This window comes from Cetorhinus maximus, chromosome 12 (assembly GCF_964194155.1).
Source record: "Cetorhinus maximus chromosome 12, sCetMax3.hap1.1, whole genome shotgun sequence".
NCBI classification, from domain to species: domain Eukaryota; kingdom Metazoa; phylum Chordata; class Chondrichthyes; order Lamniformes; family Cetorhinidae; genus Cetorhinus; species Cetorhinus maximus.
The window spans coordinates 82226889-82241701 of NC_135890.1; the positions used below are offsets into that span (position 1 = coordinate 82226889).

The 14813-nt window shown below is 41.8% G+C and overlaps 1 protein-coding gene across 1 annotated transcript; it reads left to right on the forward strand.

The window, feature by feature from the left end:
• The first annotated feature begins 2289 nt into the window (after window positions 1-2289).
• LOC144687642 (heat shock protein beta-1) lies at window positions 2290-14170 on the forward strand. Its single transcript, XM_078554014.1, has 3 exons — window positions 2290-2779; window positions 10947-11010; window positions 13348-14170. The coding sequence occupies exons 1-3, from the start codon at window positions 2422-2424 to the stop codon at window positions 13691-13693; spliced, it is 768 nt and encodes a 255-aa protein (XP_078410140.1). The 5' UTR covers window positions 2290-2421; the 3' UTR covers window positions 13694-14170.
• The last annotated feature ends 643 nt before the right edge of the window (window positions 14171-14813 follow it).

The window sequence follows — 14813 nt, forward strand, 5'->3', positions numbered from 1 at the left end:
AAAACCTGCCGCATTGTTGTGAAAACCCAAATTAGTTCATAAATGTCCTGCAGGGAGAGACTGTAACCTCTGTCTGATCTGGCCTACAAGTGATTCCAGTGCCACAATAAGTGATTGATTCTTAATGCTCATTGAGCAACTAGGGATGAGCGATAAATATTATTTTACCCATGTTACCTACATCCAAAGAACAACTATATTTTCAAAAAACTGTCCGTATGTGTGGATGCCAGGTGAGTAGAGAATCAGGTAAGACATAATGAGGGTAATTTATCTCCCTACTGCCCTCTGCAGGCTATATATTGGGGCAGCGTGCAAAAAAAATTGTTTTAAGGAAATCTTCCCTTATTGGCTGCAAAAGACATCTCCAACTTTTCAAGCAGGCCTCAGAATGGAAAGTCAACACCCCTACTTTAAAGAGAGAGGGGTCTTAATACAACATCTGAAATCGGGTCCAATGCCAGTTGTAAGATGTTGATGCAGTTTTTAGGTACCAACAGGCAGTGTGTGTGCTGCACAGATCCCACCCACTGGTATGGATGTTGAACAGCATAACCCAGCAGTCCATATGCAGACTGCTGGAGGCTGTTCCAGAAACAGCAGCAATAAGTTTTCCAACTTTGAGGCATCAGGAGAAACATGAATGTTTCTCTTGGCGCCATGAAACTCTTCCATCCCAATGCTGCTTCCTCAGTTGCCCTCTCACTCAGGATTGTCTCCCCTCCCCCATTAAGCATGCATTTCCAGCTTAGCACTGGGGAGCAGCCACTGGATTCCTCACCTTCCTGGTTGGGGAGGTGACTGTCAGCGCTCATTGAACTCTCTGATATTATAGAAACGAGGCCTAACAGTAAAAATTTTTCGGGCATCTAGCTGGTGCCACTAAGAGAATTTTTTTATTCATTCACAGGATAAGGGCCAGCATTTATGACCCATCACTAATTGCCCATGAGAAAGTCATGGGGAGTCTTTGGACTACTGCAGTGCGTGTACTGAAGGTACTCGCACAGTAATGTTAGGGAGTTCCAAAGTTTTAACGCAGCAATGATGAAGGAATGGCGATATATTTCCACCTCTGGATGGTGTGTGCCTTAGAGGGGAACTTGGAGATGGTGGGGTTCTCATGTGCCTACTGTCCTTTCCCTTCTAGGCAGTAGGGGTGCATCTTGTAGATGGTACACATTCCAGCTATTGTGTGCTAGTGGTGAAGGGAGTGAATGTTTAAGGTGGTGGATGGGGTGCCAATCAAGCTGCTTTGTTCTGGATGGTGCTGAACGTTTTGCTTGTTGATGACACTGCACTCATCCAGGCAAATGGAGAGTATTCCATCACATTCCTGACTTGTGCCTTGTAGATGATGGATAGGCTGTGGGGAGTCAGGAGGTGAGTCACTCATTGCAGAATCCCCAGCCTCTAACCTACTTTTGCAGCTACAGTATAACTGTCAGGAAAGGCTGAACAAGAGGAGGTCTTTTTCTCAAGAAAGGTGTAAGGGGTGACTTAACAGAGCTCTTCAAAGTTATGAAGGGATTTGTTTGGGTAGCGGCAGAGAACATTTTTCCACTTGTGGAAAAGTCTGAAACTAGGGGCCATAAGTACAAGACAATCACTAATAAATCCAAGAAGGATTTTGGGAGAAGCTTCATTTACCTAGAGAGTGGAGTAGCGGAGGTGAATACTTTAAGGGGATGCTAGATAAGTACATGAGAGAGAAAGGATTAAAAGAAGATGAAGACAGTGATTGATGAAGTAAGGTGGGAGGGGGCTCATGTGGAGCATAATCACCAACATAGACCAGTTTGGCCTATGTTGTAAATACCTTGTAGTTCTGCATGGAAGATACATCAGAAAATAAATTTTGAGGTGCTCCACCCCATTATTCCCCACAAACAAATGTCACCAGCGACTTCATTGGGTTTGGAAATTGGGGAGACTGTTCAGAAACACCTCAACAAATAAAATGCAAAGAAAATAAACTCCACAGCGTCAATGACAATCATGAGAAAATAGTAAACTGCAGCAAATGTGGAGCCTGCAATAGCCTGGGTTGGCAGTAGAAGTTCAAAAAGAAAATATTCACAGTAAAAGGGCAACATCAGCATGACAGATCTTTGCAATCCTTGCTGTGGAATGCATGCTATAAATAAAATCATTAGTTTCTATTTGTCAAGTCTCTATATATAACTCCTGATGTGATGCAATGTGGTTGCATTGGGCTGATTACCAGAAAGTTCCAACCTCGCGCCCTGTGTCAAATTTATTTGTGATGAAGTTATGTATGGGGTGCAGGGCTGGTGTATAAATACTGTCAGACACAGTAACATCCCAGTACAAGTAGCTTGCTTTACCTTCAGTGAACTTGCTTTTTTTTTGAAGTACACTTTTTCAGTTTGAGGTATTTCCTCTTCCCTCCCTTGGAAAATGTTGTCCTCGCACTCCCTTCTTCGAAGTCGCTGGGATCCCTTCAGGAGCTGTTACTTCCCAAGCCGCCTGTCTGATCAGGATTTTGGGCTCCCCCCTCCCTCTGAAGAGCCACTGAGGGACTGGATGGAGTGGGTGGAGAATCGGCTCAGCTCGAGCTGGCCCGGGCAGTCACGTTCGAGCCCGGCTGATAGTGCAACGCCCAGTCGCTGCCTGCCAACCCTGCAGCTGCAGCTCAGTGGGGGAATGTCCCTGATCCAGCAGACCTTGGGCAATTGGAAAATCAGCCTTGATGTGAAGCATTTCACCCCTGAAGAGCTCCAGGTGAAGATCCAAGAGGGTTATTTGGAGATTTCAGGTACGTTAATGACTGGTGACATCACTCAGACAACAATGCACAAATTCTGTCCTCTTGCGCATCCCCCATCTTAATCACTCCACGATTGATGGCCATGCTTTCAATCACCTGGGGCGGAGTTTTACAGCCCCGTTGTGGCGGGGACAGGGCGTAAAATGCAGCGAGCTGTTCAAAACCCAATTGACTTCGGCGGGACCGTAAAATCCTACCGGTGTAAAAGCCTAGGCTTTAAGCATTGGAATTCCCCCGCTAATTGTCTCCACCTCCCTGCCTCTCTTGCCTTTCAAACACTTTAGTAGCTACCTCTTCGACAAGCATTTGGTCACCTGTCCTAATATCTCCGTGTGCAACACGGCCGAAAATTTTGTTTGATATCGCCCTTGTTGAGACATGTTTGCTATGTAATGGCACTATATAAACACAAGTTGTTGTTGTATTAGCAATTATGCGATAGAACTTTGGAAAGGTTATACATATATTCTCCACCTCCCTCCTTCCTCCGATCTTCTATCTTTGCTTCTTGAAAACATTGGCCTGTGTTGATGCTATAGGTGCCCGCTTCATGATCCAATTGACCACTTTACATGTGCCAGCTTGCGCAGGCAGGGCAATCCCAAACTCACATCATACCAGCTAATAGCATGGCACATCGGAACTCACTGCAGAACCAAATTACTCCATGCTTCTTCTGTATTAGTCCATTTGTATATCAGCACACCCTGACATATCGTTATGTCAACAAACTTCAGAGAGTAGACCATTTAAATATGTCCGATCCAATTTTGAAGAATATCATTGCTGCATTCTTTTGATAATGTTATCAAAACAGTAACATTGAGTTTTAAGTTTAAAAAAGTTGACAAAGGAGCAAATTGCTTCAAGTTATAAAAATATAGAAATGCTGAAGTTTCCAGTCCTTAATTTTTTTCAACCAAAAAATCCTCATTAATTGCATTTCTGTCAGTGTGCCTGCCTCAGGTGCATCTCTAGCCAGGCATTAATTTACAGATGGAGATTTATATTTCTGCTCTTTTCCTTTCTTTGAATACTTAAATAAATGGTCAGACCGCACCCTGGGTATTGTGCCCAGATCTCTTTACTGAGAACCCAGGCAGATATTTGAATCTGGAAACAGTGCAGGATGGAGTCACATAGCTGTTCCCAGGGGAAGAATTATAATCAGTGAAGTTCCCTTCTCGCTACTTTCCTTATGCATTATTTTTACACAAATGTTAGCCTTGCTTACACCAGTGTAAAAACAAAGCACCTTGATGTGTGGGAGATGGCAGAAGTGTTTGACCATGAACTTCACTGCTTGGGATTTCTACTCTCTGGTGTATGAGGGCTAGCTTCTGAGGGAAAGCTGGAGACACTCTAGGCTGTTCAACCTGGAACGGCAGTAACTGAAGGGAACAGGATAAGTCATAGAGATTTGTACAACAGTGACTACATTTCAATAGGATTTCATTGGCTGTAAAGCATTTTGAGACGTACGGTGTTTGGGGAAAAATGCTAGATAAATACAAGTCTTTCTTTTTTCTTTTATAAGATATGAAACATTATTGAAAAGGCAAATCTAGAACATAGCTGAAAGTTAAACTGTGACAGAAGGACCTGGGGAACTACGTTCAAATAGGCAAAAAGAAAGAACTTATAGTTATATTGTATCCTTTAGGACCATAGCACTTTCCAAAGTGCGTTAGAGCCAAGTAAGTACTTCTGAAGATAATAACTTAAAAAAAATTCTTTCATGGGATGTGGGTGTCGCTGGCTAGGCGAGCATTTATTGCCCATCCCTATTTGCCCTTGAGAAGGTGGTGGTGAGCTGCCTTCTTGAACTGCCACAGTCCATGTGGTGTAGGTACACCCACAGTGCTGTTAGGAAGGGAGTTCCAGGATTTTGACCCAGCGACAGTGAAGGAACAGCAATATACTTCCAAGTCAGGATGGTGAGTGGCTTGGAGGGCAACTTCCAGGCGGTGGTGTTCCCATGTCTCTGCTGCCCTTGTCCTTCTAGATGGTAGTGGTCATGGGTTTAGAAGGTCCTGTCTAATGAGGCTTGGTGAGTTCCTGCAGTGCATCTTGTAGATGGTGCACACTGCTGCTACTGTGCATCATTGGTGGAGGGAGTGAACGTTTGTGGATGGGGTGCCAGTCAAGCGAGCTGCTTTGTCCTGGACAGTGTCCAGCTTCTCGAGTGTTGTTGGAGCTGCACTCATCCAGGAAAATGGGGAGTATTCCATCACACTCCTGACTTGTGCCTTGTATATGGTGGACAGGCTTTGGGGAGGCAGGCAGTGAGTTACTCGCTGTAGGATTCCTAGCCTCTGACCTGCTCTTGTAGCCACAGCATTTATATGGCTAGTCCAGTTCAGTTTCTGGTCAATGGTAACCCCAAGAACGTTGACAAGAATTAATTGGATGGTGATGGACAGATTATAAGTTTTTCTAGGCAGATGATCCAAGATGGCTTTCCTCATCAGTGTGTATCTTGTAATCTTATGAAACCTTCTGATCAGAACACAGATTGTTTGCATTGAAATGCTTCAGTTACCAATGGGAATTGACACATACAACAAAGGATTAAATAAAAGGACAAGAACATTTAAGTGGCACCAGGGTTTTGTCTAGACTAAGATTTACTAGCATGATATTCATAATAATTGCACTCTGCAATTGGAGAACTTTTCACAAGTTCAATAAGATGGCTCAGTGAGGAAATGCACCACCTAAGGTGGAAGGGAGCCAGGTAGACCTGAATGATCCCACATTCATTCCGCACCCTGTTCTATTTACCTGATCACAGCAAGGGTTGTAATAGGGATACAATAATTAGCTGCAATATTCCTGGGCCTGGGTTCTGATCTGCTCATTTGTCCTTGCAATTTTCGGTCAGGGTCCTACAACTGGAGTAGAACCCAAATTTGCATATTTAAGTGGCCTCCATCTGTTTTAGGTGGGCCTATAAGTGGACCCATTTATAACCCATCTGCCTTATTCATCAAAGAGGGCACTGCGGTGGCCCCGAACCTGATTTCAATTGCTGACCATCTGTTTTTTGACTTGGAAACAAGTACCCAGTGGTTAAAAGTCACCCCTCCCTCTCACTGTCTGGATTCCTAAAGTGACCACTTGGGTGAAGGTGCTACTGTTGTTGCCTTGGGAACCGTACTGCAGCATGGGTCAATTCCATACGGAGAGGAGAAAATAAAATGTTAGAAAAGAAGTATTCCTTCAAAATATTTTTTTGTTCATCTATTCCAAGAGATCAGTACATTAGCTTATGGCACTGGGATAGTGTTGATTGTATTTACAAGCCATGATAGTTGACACACACTTTCCCTAATTACTAGTCAACAACAAGTTGCTGCATTGTAAACCTTTCCTCCTCACTATTTAATAATTACAGTACAATTACTTTGATCTGTGGAATATCCACATGGTTAACATAGAACAGCAAAGACTTCACTGTAAATATCCTAAAACTGTATCAAAGCTGTATAAAAGCTATATGGCTAAATTCTTTAGCAAAGTTTCACATGATGTTACCATGAGCTATAGAATATTACCCCTAAGTTCAAACAAAGATTGCCGGAAAGAACACTCAATGTATCAACAGTAGAAGTATTTTACATTCGATTTTTAAAATATGATGTAAGATCTGCTGAGTGGCAGAACTCAAAACATAGATACATCTCCAGACTATTTACAAGAGTGATTGGTTGCACTGAATCTCTAAAGCACAACGGAGTTAAATCAGTAGATATTTAAATTACAAAAATTGGCACGTTCATAGTTCATGGTCTTCATGGAAAACAAGACCCCAGATTCTCTGCTGGAAGTCACTCCTTCCACCTATTTCTGACATTTTCAGCTGCAAGTAATATTGTGCAGATATGAACCCAAAGTATGGCTGCATAAATTATAATTATGTAGTTTGTTTCCATATCTGTGACACATTCTCAATATCTCATGGAAGGTCAAAAATCATGAATGTGATAGCTCTCTCAAGGGAAAATCTCCCATGTATGTTGGCACTCATCAACCAGAGGGGACTTCACTGGCTGGGGACACAGGATGGAAGTTGGATACATTCCCAAAGATATTCGGTGTGATGAGGTAGCCGGAGCCAGAAGACCAATGAGATGCCCAAAGCCCCTCTTCAAGGGTGCTAGCAAGCATGACATGAAGTAACTAAACATTGATTTTCACACATGGGAGACACCAGCAATCAACAGAGGGAAACAACAACGTTACCTGTGGGCCAGCGTGTGCCACCATGACAACCAGTGGCTACAGGATCTTGACAACAGGTGGCAATACCGAAAACAACAACCCACAGCACCTGATAGCTTACTCGTATGCGGCACTTGTAACAGAACCTGTGTCTCATGGATTGGCCTCTTCAGTCATCAGAAAACGTGCACCATATGAAACTATCCCATCACCAGCAGATTTACTGCATGCCTATCATCTTGCATAGATGGAAGGATGCCAATGATTACCATGTATTTTGTGCTATTTGCATTTCAGCAAATCTGTGTGTTCCTGGCATCTAACATAGCTGTGGGTGGCACATTAAAAATTAAAAGGCTACAACGGCAGGGTGATAAAGTACAAAGATAATGAGATTTAAAAGAATACTTTAAACATGTGATGTTCTTGAATCAGTGTAGAGGTGCTGACCATTCTACTATAACAGGCTTCCTTAGTCTGATACATTCAATCTCTGCTCTCCCCTCCACGCAGACTGCTTGGTCAGGGTCAAGTGCACATCTATCTGGCAGAAAGAACTGACGGAGTATGTGGCAGGATTGTGAAAAAAAAAGAAAAATTCTGACTTGAGTTGTCTTGCCTGATGATGTCTTGCATTTCTAAACCACTAGATGGTGCTATTACCAGGCTAACTGAGCATTTTGTATATATTAGTTTAACAATTAAAAGGTTGTTGCTGATATTAGTGCACGAACATCAATGTCCGTATGACATTCCTCCATCTGCCAGTTTGAAGGAGCCGTCAATACTTCAATATTTCTTTATGTGACTTAGCATCAAAGTTTGTTTGCTAATCACCCTTGTGAAGTGCCTTGGGATGGTTTACTAGAGGCAGAGCATAAGTGCAAGTATTTGTACTTACATTAATGGACAGAGGAAGATCATACGAATAATAATATCAGTGATTCTGTTTTGCTGATGATACTGCACTGGAATAACCCCTGTGTCCAGATACACACGTAAACACAATTATGTGGCTTAAAAGACCACAGAATTTATGGCCTCTGCATGTTACTTGCATAACTACAAGACCTAAGTCTCCTCGATTTCTTCATGCCTATCCATCAATCCCTCAGTTTGAATGAATCTCCACCTATGGTACTGGCCGCATTCCTGACTCTCAACGTGAGTCCCTCTAATTGCGTTTGTTCTGGGGGGTGCGGATTGGTGGGTGGGGAATTGTCAACATTGCGACCAGATTTTCTGATGGAGCAGTAACCAAGTTCTGTTCACTGGCCTTCCACTTGCAACTTTCTGAACGTTTTAAAAATGTATCCTCACTGAGACTTGCTCTGTATTACCCGTTTCTTAAATTCATTTTATGAAGCGAGTCATAATCAGACTGAAAAGCTTCCGAGGTTCTTAAAATGTGTTATACCTGATGTTGAAATGAATTAAAACTTAAATTCTCATACTGTTGTGGGTTTGACGTTTTCTTGGGTCCGAATCGTTTACACTAATTTGTGCCAAGCCAAAGTTTGGGAGTATTCTACTGAGATTGGGAGAATGGTTGGGGTTGGGGGTGGGGTGATGGTAACTTGATAACGGCAAAATAGGTATGGCATTGGGTGCATTTTTGGGACCAACATCTATGTTTGCACCTAAGGACAGAACTCTAGACTTCTAGAACCAGTGCGGTTTTGCAATTGTGCGTTCCCTTTATCAGATCACAGTCGCAGCATCTTGAGCCTGAATGCCAATATGGTCATTTTCATCAGAATCAAGAGCAGTCAACTCCATAAAAATCCCCATTTATTTACTTGTGCGGCTGTAGGTTGTACCAAATGATGTCTGTGTATAATAACATCACGATGCCAGTGACGCAACAAAATGTGTGGAATATAAAGTCTAGCATATCGCGATGTCACTAAGGAAATGCATTACAGTAGCTCTATGTAGTGGTATTGCGGCGTCAGTACGTACTAAGAACTGCATTCATATAGTATCTTATACCACCAGGGTGTCCCAATAAACTGTCCAGCAAATAGATTATTTCTGAAGTGCAGTCACTGTCCCTATGTGTTGAGATTGTAAATCCAACGTTTGATCAATTCCTTTTTTTTTATGATGTTGGGCGAAATCAGAGTTTGAAATAATGAAACACCTAAAAAGTGGAACTTCACCACATAACTAGAGATCACTCATTTTTAACCAGAAATATTTGAAGACATTTGCTGTCAATTGTTATCTTTAAAATTTAGAAATATTTAACCTAACTAGTAATATGCACTGCAAATTTTAAAATGTATGTCTGTACCAAATGTACCCAAAACCAGAAAATAAGCTGCAAAACAAATATCCCAATAAATTGACTCGCTTAAGATGACTTTCACTATGAATAAGTTATCTCATGAAATTTGATCATGTAGTGATGTAATGCAATAGTGATTTAAAAACAAAATTCCTACAGGCTTGTGGAGGGATTCAATGTGCCAGTGAGGGTTAGCAAGTAGAATTGGTGTGCGTAAGTTCCACATAGCTATGTCCTGATCTCAGCCTTGTTATAGGAGTGGGGGAGCGTGCTTCATGATAGGTGTTGAAATTAAGGATTCTCTCTGCACAATGGGAGGCAATTTTTTCAAGAGAATCACTGAGTCAAATTTTGATACCTCCTAGCAAAGGTTACAAACCTGTGCTGCTGGCAGCCAGAGATAAGGTCTCCTGCACCCCCTTCCCCTTTTGCGAGTGTTGTGTGCTGCCTTGGTACAGGGAGGTGGAAGGAGAGAGAAAATATAAGTGTCTGGAAAAAGAGGGAAAACATTTTGTGCAATTCAAATTTTGTTAAAGACCCACTACACTCTCTCCTACTTTAACTGTTTCTTTCCCTGGATATCATATAGGCGTTCTTAACTTCTTGGCCTTCCCTTCTTCATACAACCGTCAGGTTTTTAAATTCAGGCTAGATGCCATCTAGCTACTGTTTGATTGCTCTCACTCTTTCCAGCCTTGGACCAGAGGGTTGGCCCTTCATCTAAGAACTTCAATTAGAAAAATCAAGCGGTTTGATCAGTGCCATTTTGTAGAGTGTCTAAAACAAAAGACCATAATGGCAGCAAAGGCACACGTCCATGAATTTTACTTCCATTCAGTTGAAAACGATGTAACTTTATGTTTCCCCGGTGATGGTAGATTTGGAATGAGGGAAGGTTGACCTGAAGCTGTGGTGTTTTGATTTTTTTTGTGAAAGCATTGCACAATTCTGATATCAGCCCTGAAGGTTCAGATAGAATTCAAGCTTTCATTAACATCCAATTGGAGATGGGAAAGAAAGTGACAAGGATGTAGAAATCAGTTGCCAAAAAGTTCAAGAAAATGCTGCCTCTTAAAACCAAACATGGCCATGTAGGTGCACCTTACAATGTTATAAAGTTAATGATTCTCAATTTTGTTTTTATTTTCAATTTTCTTCCCTGATTGTTTGAAGGAGCTGACTGTTGAACTATGTTTCCAGGCCACTGGCTGCCTTCTCATACCTCACCTCACCCAAATAGCTATACTGTCAGTGACGGCCTGGACATTGAATGCAGGCAGACTATTTTACACTGGATGGCACGACAGCTGAGTTCGTTCCTGTCCTCACCCAATGGGCACTTTCCAGTAGGAGTCTCAGTTTTGTATTCTCCCTGTATATAGATGCTTGTTGAAAAGTAGCAAATCACATCAAATTCAAGCATGATATAGCCATTTCAATTGCTAAGCTGGTTTAGCTTTTTTGCAAATTATTAAACATTATTCGACTGAAATTACAGGAAGATAATGTACAAAAGTAAAAAGGACCATTGTAATGATACGCACGACTGATCAGGGTGGCATATTTATTTGGGGCATTTTGCCTTCATAATATAGCTGCGAATGATGACACATTAATAGATGGAAATGTTCTTGTTTCCAGGAAACCATAAAGAAAGACAAGATCAACATGGGTTTATTTCTAGAAATTTTACCAGAAAATACAAGTGAGTGCATTGTCTTCTTTAATCAAACCATTGCCTTCACAGTTAACTTGAATGTAATGTGTAATAAGATGATTAATATTTGCAAATATAATAGAAACAGATAGAGAAAGAGATGGAAATGACCATGATAGCCAAAACAGAATTCAGCCAATCCTTGGTAAAGCAGCAATTTACATCTCATGCAAACTGAAATCAGTGTAGATATATACAAGGTAGAAACAGAAAGGAGATGCGAGAGAGCAGTGTGTGTGTACATGCATGTGTGTAATTATTTCAAGATTCTTTGAATAATTAACAAAAATAATTGGTTCATCTTTGATGGTGTTGCACACAGGGAGACCAAGGGCACTTTTCAGTTCAAGCTGCTTTAGAGAAAGGTGAGACTGGTTGAGAGAGACAGTGCCATAGTGTTAATGTCACTAGAGTAGTAATCTAAAAGGCCCAGCCTAATACTCTGGGGACATAACAGCAATTGGTGAAACTTAAATTCAATTAATAAAGCCTGGAATTAAAAGCTAGTCTCAGTAATAGTGACCATGAAACCATTGTTGATTGTTGTAAAATCCATCTCATTCACTAATGTCGTTTAGGGAAGGAAATCTGCTGTACTTACTTGGGACTGAATTTTACATGCCCCCAGTGGGCATGTTTCGTGCAAGGGTGGGGGCACATAAAATAGGGCAGGCGCCCAACACTGAGCTCAACCCCATAACGTGAAGGGGAGCAGGCAGGCGTCGAAATCGGCGGTCCATCTGCCATATTTAAATGAATAATCAAGGGTCAGTTAGGGTTGTTATCAAGCCAATTGAGCTTGATAATACACTGCCCACACCATCAAACATTTGGCATGGACAGCTGGACGGGAGCAGGAAGCCCAATTTTTTCACTGAAGCACTTAAAGGGCAAGAATGAAAGGGAGGGGGGCGGGGTCACTCGTTGAGGGCTATCCTTTGCTGATTGCAGGGCAGCCCCACCTTGTGTTGAAGCCCCCTTTCCTTCCTACCCACTCCTCTTAATCCCACGCCCTCCCCCAGCCCCCCTCTCTCCCCAGCTACCCAAACACTCCTGGCCCAAGACCCCTTTTCTGGGAACCCATGAGCCTTGGTTTTCTTCTTCTTTTGCAGTCCCAGCAGTGCTCACTGATGCCTTCCTGGCGTAACCGGGACTGATGGAGCTGCTGGCCAATTGAATTGGTCGGCAGCTCCAGAGGATGGAACTTCCTCTCCAATGAGGGGCAGAAGTCCTACACGGCCCTCATTAGTCTGCCCCGCAGTGCTTTATAGCTATGACGCATGCTGTCCATCCTCCACCCCACCCCACCCCCCCTACCACCGTATTATTCAGCCTCTGCTGACGCCTACATACGACTCCAGACCCACAGCAATGTGGTTATCTCTTAACTTTCCTCTGAAATGTCCTAACAAGCCACTCAGCTCAAGGGCAGTTAGGGATTGGAAACAAATCCTGGCCTTGCCGCCAATGTCCACACCCCATGAAAGAATAAATAAAATAAAAACAAAGGCAGGGAAGGTGTGAATTGGAAGAGAAGAGCACAAAGGAAGAGATCGAGTGCAGAGAGGGTGAAGGAGGAGGAGGAAGGTATGGGAGAAGGAAAGGGAGGGGAAGGTGGAAAGATTAGAGGGGAAGAGCAGAGAAACAAGGCTCAGAGTGAGGGGGAGGTACAAAATGATTTACATTGCGCCATTTGAGCATGTACACTGTAAATTCAGATAAAATTAATCCAAGTGCAAACTTTGGGAGAGACTGGGGCATTAAAAAACTAAAAGAATAATTCATTAGATAAATGTAATAATCTCATTTTGAAATAAGCAATTTTTTGATTTTTGAAATTGTGTTTCACCTCTTAATTTAGACAATAGAAATTACCATCAATGAGAAGAAAAAGGAAGATTAAAAAACTAACATTAGGAAACATTCTGAGCAAACTGCACAAACCCATTGCCCAAGTTGCACAATTGCAGGTTAATGCACTCTCACAATAATCTGTGCAACACTGATGGTGACAGGTCAGTGTGACACTCTCAACATTGAAAATATATATCCCAGAAACATTTATAGAAGTAACAGCTACTGCAGGCCCTTACAATAAATTCCCAATGAAATGAGCACCCCCAAATTTCATTATATTATAAATATTAGAAAGAAGCAGAATCACGTGATATACATGTAAAGCACTAATGGAGTAGATACCAAACTTAAGCAAGCGCCATGTCACAGAATTTATACCATATTTTCTGCTTACACAGCACATTTGTTGGGTATTCCATGAACTGATTCCTTTCTGATTTTTCTTCCTTTTTAAAAATGTGATCCTAGGCTTCCTTCAGATGTGGACAACCTGTCTGTGACCTCATCCTTGACCTCTGATGGGATTCTAATTGTGGAAGCCCCACTCCCCAATCCTGCTGTCCCGGTTCCTGTAGAAATAATGGCTCCTGTTCAGACAGAGACGAAGCCTGAAGCTGAGAAGGAAGTGGACACGGAGAAGGACGCAGAGATAGAGAAGGATGTAGAGCAAGAGAAGCAGCCAGAGAAAGACAAGGAGGTCCCAAAGGAACAAGGCAAAGAGAAGGAAACACAGCAAGAGATGGAGCAAGGAAAAGAGGAGGCAGAGCAAGAGAAAGAGGTACTGCAAGAGCAAGAGAAGGAAGTGACCCAATGAAACAAGAATTGGTGCAAGAGAAGACAACAGACATGTACATTAAGGAATTTTTCAAATGAAATGCCAATTAATTTAAAGTGAGAGATGATTTCAGTAAAGTTAGTGAAAACATTTTCTACATTAATGTAGAGAATTAAACAAAAAGACAAGTAAAACAATGAGTATATTTGAGAAATCAGGTGAGATATTTGCACTAACAGAACATGTTATTTAGAAGTGTGTTTTAAACATTTGACTTAATGAAATAACAGCCAGGTTTTGGAACATTATGTTTTGTACTGAAACCATAATGAGTATCTCTGCCTTCACTATGCTGTAGAAAATAACAGATATCTGAGTGTGGTTGCAAGGCAATAATGTAATCATGAAATTCAGAGAAGCTGAAAGTGCAAAGCTTTTATGATTTATAATTGTAATTTAAAGCCCAAGGTTAGATTGCCTGTAATTTAGTTTTATAATTATATGCTGTTCATTTTATGGATGACTGGATTCCATTTTGTTGGTCCTTTTTGTTGATTACAGACGTATTGCGTGGGCATTGATTGCCCATGTGTGCTGTGTCATGACGCACAATTGACCTTTGTGCTAAGGATCTACTTAGGTTTTGTGATAAATCATTTACACATAAGCGCCATCACATTCTGTGACCAGATCATAGTATAATCATTTATCAAAATGGAAAGAAACACAAGGTGGTTTTCTAGCCTCCATATTAGTTGAGGGGAAAATCTCATCCATGCCTATAGTTTAAGGCTATGAACAGTCTCCTCTTTGCATCACCATAAATACCACAGTATGATATTATACTCTGTAAATGTATGAGGAACTCAGTGCCTCACTGCCATGATCTGCTTGGACAGGCTACAATCTGATAAGTACAGCAGCCACCTTTCTTGCACACAATTTCATTTTCTTCCCTTTAGCAACGGCGTGTGGTGCATGTCATTGCACATTGTTTTGAATTTGCAAAAGCGCATGGCACAAGGACCTATAAAATCAGTTGTGACGGGCAAGATGGTGGCCTAGCACAGTAGATCATGAAAGCGATATATAGTAATGTGGGCATCTTAATTGCCCACAGTGTGTGCTCCAGCTATTATGCCATATATAAGTGCCATAC